At 46.7% G+C, this 12,166-nt stretch overlaps 1 protein-coding gene across 9 annotated transcripts in view; it reads left to right on the plus strand.

Annotated features, from left to right (window-relative positions):
* cep131 (centrosomal protein 131) overlaps positions 1-12,166 on the plus strand; it is a 132,418-nt gene that overhangs the window by 38,785 nt on the left and 81,467 nt on the right. For 8 of the 9 annotated variants that reach the window (XR_013889174.1, XM_080209463.1, XM_080209462.1 and 5 more), the window contains 2 exons: positions 2,037-2,154; positions 5,827-5,943. Coding sequence is in view for 8 of the 9 variants with exons in the window: in XM_080209463.1 (XP_080065589.1) it covers positions 2,037-2,154; positions 5,827-5,943 (235 nt within the window). In the remaining variant the exon portion in view is untranslated. The remainder of the gene's footprint in view (positions 1-2,036; positions 2,155-5,826; positions 5,944-12,166) is intronic. The other variant, XM_080209469.1, reaches the window with a different exon arrangement.

A 12,166-nucleotide genomic window follows, 5' to 3' on the forward strand; every position in this document is an offset into this window, starting at 1 on the left:
AAATTAGTTTGAGTCTGAACTCAAGTTTGTAAAAGACAGATATAGTCTCAAACTTTCTTCTTCCAATTATAATTGGCATTCACATATTGAACACAAACATGTTAATCCATTCAAGCGAATTTAACTGGGCTGGAGAGATACTGGGAGGTGAAATAACACGTAAAAGTTGTTGAAGTTATGATCTAATGGAGGATTTCTTCCCTCCTCAATAACTTGAATAGACGTACATCAGGTGGTATCTACTTATGACTGTTTGTTTGACAATAAAGCCGTAATAGGAATCCTGGGGGCTAGCATTTTAACTTTGGTATAGAGCAGCTAATAGCAGACAAGTAAGAAGTCCCACAACACCAGGTTAAAATCCAACAGATTTGTTTGGAGTCACGAGCTTTTGGAGTGCTGCCCCTTCATCAGGTGATTATTCACCTGATGAAGGAGCAGTGCTCCAAAAGCTCGTGATTCCAAACGAACCTGTTGGTCTTTAACCCGGTGTTGTGAGACTTCTTACTGTGTCCATCCTAGTCCAACGCCAGCATCTCCACATCATAATATCAGACTGGAAGATGATTATATACCTCTCCCAGTCTCTCTTTCCACTGGCCTTTGTGGCTGGAATGTATCACCCGATGTTGCCTATTTTAAAATCCGATGAACATTGGCCAATGTTCAAATGACTTGCTGAGTATCTTTTCGGGATATGTTATTGGATCAGTGCAGAAAGGCCTTATTACATGGCACTCAATACTTGTATTTATTTTTGATGTACAAGTGTTAGATTCTGTCACTAAATGTGCTGCAGTTTATAACTCCCAGTGAACAGCACGTGACTTTTGAGTCCCATCCCAGAATTATTGTGCAGGAGGATGTTAGAGGAAATGAAGATTTCCTGAAAATTGTGCATGTTCATCAGAGAATAAGTGAGAATTCGGGCAAAATCACCCTGTCAAATTGTCTTGTTATTCACAAGTAGTCCATCACAGCAACTCAGTGGGCCCAAATTTATCATTTTGATTCTAAGTGCTGAATATGGGCGCAATTCAGATCTGACTTGGAAACCTGTTCTCAGGTGTCCCCATGCACACTCAGCCTGAAAATAAAATCGCGAGTCTGAATCGCACTTTGGGTGGGGCTTAGCACACCCAAAATTCTGCTGGTCCGATTGTAGCTTTGAACTGTGCATGTGCAGTGAAAAAAAATTTGAAAAAACGCACCCCATCACATCGCTCTGGGGCCACGCAAAGCTGAGAAAGTGGCACGGGAGCGATGGCCCCCATACATAACTGTCCCCCTTTATCCACCCAACCCCTGGTACCCAGACTGACCTCCTGCCCCCTCCAACTGATCACCCGCAGAATGGCAGCGGTCCCCCCTTCCCCCTAGAGATGCATCTGACCCGCCACCTTCCCCCCTCATCTGAGAATGATGTGGCTCCCTCCCCAACCACGCACACCCCAACCTCCCCCCCCACCAAACCAGACGATGATCTGGCCTTCCACCCCACCCCCAGAGAAACATCTGGCCCACCCCCACCACCACCAATCTGAGTTAGAGAGCCACTGGAAGCTCTGAACCTACCTCTTCCGAAGCTGCAGTGCATTTAAATTGCCATTGTGCCTATTTTGTGTGCGGTTCAGATCGCCGCCATTTTCGGGCCTTGATAAAGTGGGCATCTGCACGGACGTGGGTGCGGATTGCGCTAATAGCCTCACTCCTGACTTTACCAAGTTTTCGTGCCCGCAATGGTAAAATCAGGCCTAGTGTTTGAGATGGATTTGATTATCGTTGTGATGTATAATTTTAAGTGCCTACCTTATTTTAGCGTGCCCTGGAAAATAAAGATCAACTACTTCATACGTATTGTGCTTGCAGCATACAGAGGCACATTATCCTAAGACAAACTTCTTGACTTTCAGCTGAAGATGGGTACAGCTGCCCCATGTAGGAAGAAAGGGTTTTTTTTTTTTGCATCATATTAAAAGTTGTTTTAAATGCTTGTTCTTGTTCTCTTTGCTCCCCCACCCCCATTGAAATGATAGATTCATACAACATGTGAACCATGCAGCGATCACCATTCAACGCTGGTATAGACGCCACTCCCACAGACGCAGAGCAAGTCAAGCTGCTCTTAAAAGACTGCTTACTACGAAAAAACAGGTGACAGACTTGTCATTTAAAGGAAGTGTGATGGGATAAAGTGCTGTACTTCGGACATTCACATTGAACTCATCCAGACTTATTGCTAAGAACATACGAATTACTAGATGAGAAAAGACCCAGATTAATCTAGGTGCTGCTATCCTGGTAGTCGTATGATGCAACGGTAATGAAGTTTTTGCCTAACTGTAGTCCTCAATCTTTATCAGTCTTTTTATTTAGACTTTTATTAGTCTACAGCAGATTCAGGCATGAAAAGAACCTCCAGTGGCAGAAACCTTTGAGCATCAGAGTCCAAATTATTGGGGATGGTGGAACTGGAAACCAAAAGAGAAAATGCTGGAAAATCTCAGCAGGTCTAGTAGTATCTGTAAGGAGGGAAGAGAGCTGACGTTTCGAATCCAGATATCCCTTTGTCAAAGCTTTGGACTCAAAACATCAGCTCTTTTCTCTCCTTGCAGATCTGCCAGACCTGCTGAGATTTTCCAGTGTTTTCTCTTTTGAGACCAAAGTAGTGTCGTCCCCCCATCCCCAAACCCTGCTACCCTTAGCATAAGTCATAACTCAAATTTGTGATGCGTTCTATTCCAAAATATGGTTCTCTGGGGGAAAAAGCCATTTAATGTGAATTAATCAATGACATCTGCCGCTGTTAGTAAGAAGTCTCACAACACAGATTAAAGCCCAACAGGTTTATTTGGTAGCAGATGCCACTAGCTTTCGGGGCTTTTCCCCTTCGTCAGGTGAGTGGGGAGTTCTGCTCACAGACAGCACATAAAGGCACACACTCAGTTTACAGAATACTGATTAGAATGTGAGTCTTCACAGCTATTCAAGTCTTAAAGGGCCAGACAATATGAGTGGAGGTAGCATTAAGCATAGGCTAAAGATATGTGTATTGTCTCCAGACAGGACAGTAAGTGAGATGTTGCAAGCCCAGGCAAGTCATGGGGGTTACAAATAGTGTGACATGAACCCAAGATCCCGGTTGAGGCCGTCCTCATGTGTGCGGAACTTGGCTATCAGTCTCTGCTCAGCGATTCTGCGCTGAGGTGAAGGCCGCCTTGGAGAATGTTTACCTGAGGATCAGAGGCTTAATGCCAGTGACCACTGAAGCGTTTGCCAACAGGAAGAGAACAGTCTTGCCTGATGATTGTCAAGCAGTGTTCATTCATCCTTTTGTTGTAGCGTCTGCGTGGTTTCCTCAATGTACCATGCCTCGGGACATCCTTTCTTGCAGTGTATCAGGTAGACAACGTTGGTGGAGTTGCAAGAGTATGTGCTGTATACCTGTTGGATGGTGTTCTCACGTGAGATGATGGCATCTGTGTCGATGATCTGGCATGTCTTGCAGAGGTTGCTGTGCAGGCTTGTGTGGTGTTGTGGTCATTGTTCTCCTGAAGGCTGGGTAGTTTGCTGCGGACAATAGTCTGTTTGAGGTTGTGTGGTTGTTTGAAGGCAAGAAGTGGACGTGTGGGGATGGCCTTGGCGAGATGACATGTTGAAGACTCTGGAGTCGCCAAGGCCATCCCCACACCCCCACTTCTTACCTTCAAGCAACCTCAAATAGACCATTGTCCGCAGCAAACTACCCAGCCTTCAGGAGAACAGCGACCACGACACCACACAGCCCTGCCACAGCAACCTCTGCAAGACATGCCGGATCATCGACACAGATGCCATCATCTCACACGAGAACACCATTCACCAGATACGCAGTACATACTCTTGCAACTCATCCAAATTGTCGACCTGATACGCTGCAGGAAAGGATGTCCCGCGGCTTGGTGTATTGGGGAGACCATGCAGACGCTACAACAACGGATGAATGAACACCACTCGACAATCACCAGACAAGATTGTTCCCTTCCTGTTGGCGAACTCTTCAGCGGTCACAGACATTAAGCCTCTGATCTTTGGGTAAGCGTTCTCCTCCAAGGCGGCCTTCACGACATACGATAGCAGAGTTGCTGAGCAGAAACTGATAGCCAAGTTCCACACACATGAGGACGGCCTCAACCGGGATCTTGGGTTCATGTCACACTATTTGTAACCCCCGTGACTTGACTGGGCTTGCAACATCTCAGTAACTGTCCTGTTTAGAGAGAATACACATCTGTTTAACCTATGCTTAATGCTATCTCCACTCACATTGTCTGCACCTTTAAGACTTGAATAGCTGTAAAGACTCGCATTCTAATCCGTATTCTGCAAACTGAGTGTGTGCCTTTATATGCTCTGTTTGTGAGCAGAACTCCCCACTCACCTGATGAAGGGGAAAAGCCATGAAAGATAGTGGCATTTGTTACCAAATAAACCTTTTGGTCTTTAACCTAGTGTTATGAGACTTCTTACTGTGTTTATCTTAGTCCAACACTGGCATCTCCACAGCTGTTAGGCAGCCTGTGCTATCGATTGACATCTGTTTACTGAAGAAAGGTGGCATGATACAGTGGAAGGATGGCACAGTGGTTAGCATTGCTGCCTCGCATGCCAAAGACCTGGGTTCAATTCCGGCCTTGGGTGACTGTGTGTGTGGGGTTTGCACATTTTCCCTGTGTTTGGGTTTCCTTCAGGTGCTCCTGTTTCTTCTGACTGTCCAAAGATGTGCAAGTTAGGTGGATTAGAAGGATAAATGTGTTGGGGTATGGGGATATGGCAGAAGGATAGGCATGGGTGTGATGCTCTGTCAGAGAGTTGGTGTAGACTTGATGGACCAAATGGTTGTCGTCTTCTCTGTAGAGATTTTTTTTGAATCTGTGAATTATTTCTGCAGATTGGTTTTGAATTTATTTTTCAATCCCCACCCATCTGCCCAAGGCCGACTGGGTCCTCTGTTTCAACTGTTCTGGATGAGCCAAAATGATTTGTTGTGGTCAATGATATACATTGGTAAATCCATTTTCCCCCTTAAGTAGCTTAATGCAACAGGTATGAGGCACACACCCCAAAGGCAAAGGATTAAAGTCAGAGAGATGGCTCAACTTCCAGGTTATATGAAGCAGCTAGTTATAGAAGTATTTTAGCTGAGTTCTGACTGTCTGCTTTGGCTGGTGAATGATGTGTTGAGTGGGCTGGGGAGGTGGGGGTGGTGCTTAAAGAGAACAGAATGGAAAGAAGTGTAACCACAATGCTTGTACAATCCAGAAGTTTAATTCGAGTCTGTCCCAACACTCTGACAGAGCATCGCACCCAAGCCCACTCTTCTGGCTTATCCCCATAACCCCAACACATTTATCCTGCTAATCCACCTAACCTGCATATCTTTGCCGCGTGGGAGGAAACAGGAGCACCTGGAGAAAACCCGCGCAGACATGGGGAGAGCGTGCAAACTCCACACACACAGTCACCTAAGGTCGGAATTGAACCCAGGTCCTTGGCCTGCAAGGCGGCAGTGCTAACCACTGTGCTGCACCAAACTATCTTAAGGTAGTTCCTACGCTTATAAAGAAAATTCTATGCTAAGTTTAATCACAATCCGGAATCTTTACAAAGTAAATTGAAAACAATAATTGCTGAAGCTGTAAGCTATCAGTCCTCCTGTAGATATATCTATAACTAAAGGTATTGTTATACAGTAGGACAGAATTGGATTACTCCTCAGTTGGGTGCGAATCAGTTCATTCAAATATTAGGAAGTGCTAATTCTCGGATGGTGCATTTTGCTGTCAGGAAAAGGAGCAGCAAATGCTAGCTGAGAGCACCCAAGAGCGTCAGAGGAAGAAGAGTGAGGAACGGAGGAAGATTCGTGAAGAGAAAGCTCGACAAGCTAGGAAGGCAGCCATAGAGGTACTGCGCTGTAACATGAATTTCAGTGTATGTTTGGTACTTTTTGTGTTTCACACTGATCTTGCATGTGAACATCCTCATTTCATTTGACTCCTTAATCTATTAACATGCTGATTGTGTGGTATTTTCGATAGTCTGATAATGTCATTAAGAATCACCTTTTCTATGGGCCTAGGGTGGCACAGTGGTTAACACTGCTGCCTCACAGTGCCAGGGATCCACGTTCAGTTCTGATCTTAGGCAACTGTGTGGAGTTTGCAAATTCTCCCTGTGTCTGCATGGGTTCCCTCCCACAGTCTAAAGATCTGCAGGTTTGTGGATTGGCCACAGCAAATTGCTCCTTAGAGTCCAAAGTTGTGTAGGTTAGATGGGTTAATCATGGAGCTGTCCAGGCCTGACCCTGTACTTGCCATTGTGCCCCTGGCAGGGGCCATTCACCAGTTCCCCGTTTGTCAAAAGATATTGTAAATCCTGCCAACATGATGTCACACTGGTGTGTGTGGCATTCTAATGTGGGAGGGAATGATACAGCAGGGAAGCCTACTAATCAGATTTTAATGTATGCGGTTCCTGACTTTTCATGACAGGAGCCCCATTAAATAATTGTGTGGGGGCAGGGGTCATCAGTACGTGAAATCCCACTGGCGTACGAGCCATTTGGGGACTCCTGTTGGATTCTCAGCCCCCACCGGCTTTCACACCCATCAAAAACACCCCCCCCCCCTTTAAGTGTGTTTTGAATTTCTTAATGGCCCTTTTGTTGTTTTTTTTTCCCCCCATTGTTCATAACACTAATTACAATGATAGGGTTAAATATGAAAGCATGGTTCTTATGATGCTCTGGATCTTGAATTAGATGGTTAAGTGTGCACGCACCTCGAACAACACTTGAAAGCTTAATCTATGTTGGTAATCTATATAGTACTGAGGAAGTGAATATAAAACAGAACAAATAAGAGCAGGAGTACACCATTAAGCTCCTCGAACCTGCTCCGCCATCTAATAAGATCATGGCTTTAACTTCACTGGTCTTTGCTTCCCTTGAAGGTCAAAAATCTGTCAAATTTACTTTTTGAAGTATTCAGTGACCCAACCTGCATATTCTCTGGGGCAGTAAATTCCAAATATATTTCAGGAGAAGAAGTTCCTCCTCATTTGCAACATAAATGAGGGATCCATCAGGCTGAGTGTGTGGACCCTAGTTCTAGCTTCCCTCATGAGGATGATGTACTGGCTTTCAGATGACCATAAATGATCCCCGGCCACTATTCATAGCACAGCAAGGAAGTTTTTCTAGTGTCCAGGCTAACATTTATCCTTCAACGGACTCCAAAACAAAGATTGACTGGTTATTTAATTAATTTGCCATTTGTTTGTGAGACCTGCTGAGTCCCATTGTGCCTATCTAAAAACAGATGGCTGTCTTTCAAAATGTACTTCATAGAACATCCCAAGGATGTTCTATATAAATATATGAAGAGGAGGAGGCTGGCTAGGGTGAATGTTGGACCTTTAGAGAATGAGAGGGGGGATTTAGTGGTGGGGGATGAGGAAATGGCTGAGGCCTTGAATAAGTTTTTTGCTTCGGTCTTCACAGAGGAGGACGCGAATAGTTTGCCGGGTATTAACGATGGAAAGATGGTAGGAGTTGAGGGCCTGATTGAGATCATTGTCACTAGAGAGGTAGTGCTCGACAGACCAGTGGGACTGATGGTGGACAAGTCCCCAGGACCGGATGGAATGCATCCGGAGCAGTGTACCTGGTGGCTGTGGTGAGTGTTGGATTTACTCTAAACGCTTTTTGACTGCATTTCCGGTTCGCGGGGTTTCTGTGAGTACTTTTTACTTGCGTAGCGGAAGTTAGGCAAGGGGCTAGTCGGGAAGGGAGAGTGGGGGGTATAAAAAGAAGACAGTGATAGACAGCGGGCAGTGTCGGGAGCGGGCAGCGGAGTGAGTGGGAGCTGAGTGAGAGTTATAAGGGCTTTGGCTTGCTGGACTTAGGCGAGAGCAGGCTTAGACGAGGTGAGTTGCGGTTTCTATCTTTCCCGTGTTGCATTTCGGCACATACAAACCCAAGTGAGGTTGGGACATGGCAGGGGCTATGAGGAGACGTTTTAGTTGTGTTAGGTGCCACATGTGGGAGTTCTTGGAGGCATCACGTCTCCCGAAGGCCCACATCTGCGTCAAGTGTTTAGAGCTGCAGCGTTTGAGGGCCCGGGTCAGACAACTAGAGCTGCGTTTAGAGGATGCGTTTCTGGTCAGGGAGAATGAGGAATTAATGGCTATGAACCATGAACAAGTGGAGGTCCCAGGGGCTGAGGAGCAGGATGGGTGGACAACAGTGAAGAGGAAGAAGAAGAATAGTCCTGGTCCAAAGACTACCCCGGTGGCCCCCCAAAAGGCATCGACAGGGGTACAAAAGGAAAGACAGGAGGGCCAGAATGACTCAGAGGGAAGGAAGGGGGCTGGCAATGTGATAGTGGTGGGGGATGGGAGGGTCAAAGGAATTGACAGGAGGTTCTGTGGGCAAAAGCGTGACTCCAGGATGGTAGTCTGCCTCCCTGGAGCAGGGGTACAGGACATATCGGAGAGGATAGAGGGAATTTTGAAAGGGGAGGGGACCCAGGCAGAAGTAATAATACATGTGGGAGAGAAGGACGTAGGAAGGCAGAGTAGGGCAGATGTACGCGGGCAATTTAGGGAGTTGGGGCCCAAACTGAAGAGCAGGACCTCCAGGGTGGCAATCTCTGGGCTGCTGCCTAGTACCAGCAGGGCTAGGAATAATGAGATCATGCAGCTGAATGCATGGTTTAGGGATTGGTGCAAGGTAGAGGGCTTTACTTTTGTAGATCACTGGGAAGTATTTGTGAGAGAAGGGCACCTGTACAGGAGGGATGGGGAGAATTTGAATGGGAGGGGGCAAATGTCTGAGCAGGGTGGTTAGCTGGAGTGTTTAGGCAGGGTTTAAACTAATAGAGAGGGGGGGTGGGGATGAGACTGATCGTTCATTAGACACTGGGGTCGGGAGCGAGTTGGGTGACAGGGTAGCTTTGGGTGAAAGGAAAATTATCGGGGGAAGGAGGTTCCGAGTGGGCCTGGAGGGTTGGATTGCGTCTGTTTCAATGCGAGGAGTGTGATGGGTAAAACGGATGAGCTTAGGGCCTTGATGTTTGTGAGGAATTTAGATGTGGTGGCAGTGACGGAGACGTGGTTAAGGGAAGGGCAGGACTGGCAGCTGAATGTTCCTGGGTATAAGTGTTTTAGGTGTGACAGAGGAGGGTTGAAGAGAGGTGGTGGGGTGGCGTTGTTGTAAAGGAGCACATCACAGCAGTGCAGAGGGAGGATAATATGGAGGAGTTAGGGATCAAGTTGCTGTGGGTGGAGTTGAGGAATAAAAAGGGAGAGATTACGATGCTAGGGGTATACTATAGGCCACCCAACAGCCCGAGGTCAGTGGAGGAAGGTATTTGCAGAGGCATTTTAGATAGGTGCAGAAAGAATAAGGTGGTTGTAGTGGGTGACTTTAATCTTCCTGGAGTGGATTGGAAGGTGCCTGGAGCTGGAGGTACGGATGGGGAGGAATTTGTAAAATGTGTGTTGGAAGGGTCCTTGGAGCAGTACGTAACTGGCCCGACTAGGGAGGGGACTATACTGGATTTAGTGTTGGGTAATGAGCCGGGGCAGGCGGTTGAGGTTGCAGTAGGCGAACATGTGGCTAACAGTGACCATAAGTCTGCCTACTTTAGGATAAAAATGGAAAGGGATGAGTGCCGACCGAAGGGGAGGGTGCTGAACTGGGGGAAGGCGAGCTATAGCCGGATTAGGAGGGAGCTGAAGGACACTGATTGGGAGGGGTTGTTAGCGGGCAAGTCCACTGTTGGTTAAGTGGGAGGCTTTCAAGGGCAAACTGATAATGTTGCAGGAAAGGCATGTGCCGGCAAAGAGGAAGGATGGGAAAGGCAGGATTAGAGATGCCGTGGATTACAGGAGGTATTGAAGACTTGGTCAGGAAGAAGAGAGAGGCATATGTTAGGTCGAAACAACTGGGAACGGAGAGAGTGCTGGAGGAATATAGAGAGAGTTGGAGGGAGCTTAAAAGGGGAGTTAGAAGGGCAAAAAAAGGGCATGAAATGGCTTTGGCTGATAGGATTAAGGAAAATCCAAAGGCATTTTACTCTTATATTAGGAACAAGAGAGTGGTTAGGGGGAAAATTGGTCCTCTTAGGGACAAAGGAGAGGAGCTATGCATCGAGTCTGAGGGAATGGGGGAGATCCTGAATGAATACTTTGCGTCGGTATTCACAAAGGAGAGGGGTTTGGTGTCTTGTAATGTCTTAGAGGGAGCTGTAGATCATTTGAAGGAAATATCCATTACGAGGGAGGAAGTGCTAGGGTTTTTAGGTAACATAAAAATGGATAAATCTCCGGGGCCTGATGGTATTTATCCCAGGCTGCTTAGGGAGGTGAAATATGAAATTGCTGGGCCTCTGACACAAATCTTTGTCTCTTCTTTGGACACAGGCGAGGTCCCAGAGGACTGGAGGGTAGCTAATGTGGTACCGCTGTTAAAAAAGGGCAGTAGGGATAACCCTGGTAATTATAGACCAGTGAGTTTGACATCGGTGGTAGGAAAATTATTGGAAAAATTTCTTAGATAGGATGTATAAGCATTTTGGAGCGTTGCGATCTGATTAGGGATACGCAACATAGCTTTGTTCAGGGGAGGTCTTGCCTTACGAATCTGGTAGAATTTTTTGAGGAGGTGACAAAAACGGTTGACGATTGGACGAGCTGTTGATGTCGTCTATATGGATTTCAGTAAGGCGTTTGACAAAGTCCCTCACGGTCGGCTGGTAGAAAAATTTAAGGCACATGGGATACAAGGACAGGTAGCGAGATGGATTGAAAACTGGCTGGGCAACAGGAGACAGAGAGTAGTAGTGGAAGGGTCCTTTTCTGGCTGGAGGTCAGTCACCAGTGGTGTGCCACAGGGCTCAGTACTGGGACCTCTTTTTGTAATATATATAAACGACTTGGAAGAGGGCGTACGTGGTGTGATCAGCAAGTTTGCAGATGACACCAAGGTGGTAGGTTTGGCGGATACAGAGGTGGATTGTCAGGTGACACAGCAGGATATAGATAGGTTGGTATATTGGGCAGATAGATGGCAGATGGAATTTAATCCTGACAAATGCGAGGTGATGCATTTTGGAAGGAATAATGCAAGGAGGAGTTACATGATAAAAGGTAGACCGATTAAGAGTATAGAAATACAGAGGGACCTGGGAGTGCAAGTGCACAAGTCTCTGAAGGTGTCAACACAGGTAGAGAAGGTTGTGAAGAAAGCTTATGGAATGCTAGCCTTTATAGGAAGGGGTATAGAGTATAAGAGCTGTCGTCTAATGCTTCAGTTGTACAGAACGTTGGTTAGACCGCATTTGGAGTACTGCGTCCAGTTCTGGTCACCTTTACTACCGGAAGGACGTGGAGACCCTGGAGAGAGTGCAGAGGAGGTTTACCAGGATGCTGCCTGGTATGGAAGGACTGAGTTACGAGGAAAGATCGGAAAAACTGGGGCTCTTCTCCTTAGAAAGACGGAGATGAAGGGGGGGATCTGATAGAGGTGTATAAAATAATGAAGGGAGTAGATAGAGTCAACAGTGGCAGGCTTTTCCCTAGATTGGGGACAACTATTACAAGAGGTCACGATCTAAGGGTGAGGGGGGGAGAAGTTGGATAATTTGGATACTAGAGGAAGGTTTTTCACGCAGAGGGTCATGGGGGTATGGAATGCGCTACCAAGTAAGGTGGTGGAGGCAGGCACGCTGGACTTTTCTAAGGTTTACTTAGATAGGCACATGAGTGAAACAGGGATGGAAGGTTATAGAAGATGGTATTAAAAAGGGTCAGAGCCTCGGGACGACACTGGAAATGTAATATTACATGTTAATGTTTTGCCTCTTTTAATCCACAGGTGTCGGTCCACCTTGTTGTCAAACGAGGGGCATGCACACGATGGGTCGTGCGTGGGCTGCTCTTGGAGGTTTCGAGAGTGGCCTAGTACTTCGTGTCGTTGTGTGTGCTTAATCCTGGACCAGCAGACGGGCACCACAACAGCTCAGTGACTATCACTGAAAGCTGTGCAGATACATGGATTTGGACCTGTGTCTGTGGGAGTTTGCGCATTCTCCCTATGGTTGCGTGGGTTTCCTCCGGGTGCTCT

Source organism: Carcharhinus amblyrhynchos, chromosome 21, assembly GCF_965287045.1.
Source record: "Carcharhinus amblyrhynchos chromosome 21, sCarAmb.v2.hapA, whole genome shotgun sequence".
NCBI classification, from domain to species: Eukaryota; Metazoa; Chordata; class Chondrichthyes; order Carcharhiniformes; family Carcharhinidae; genus Carcharhinus; species Carcharhinus amblyrhynchos.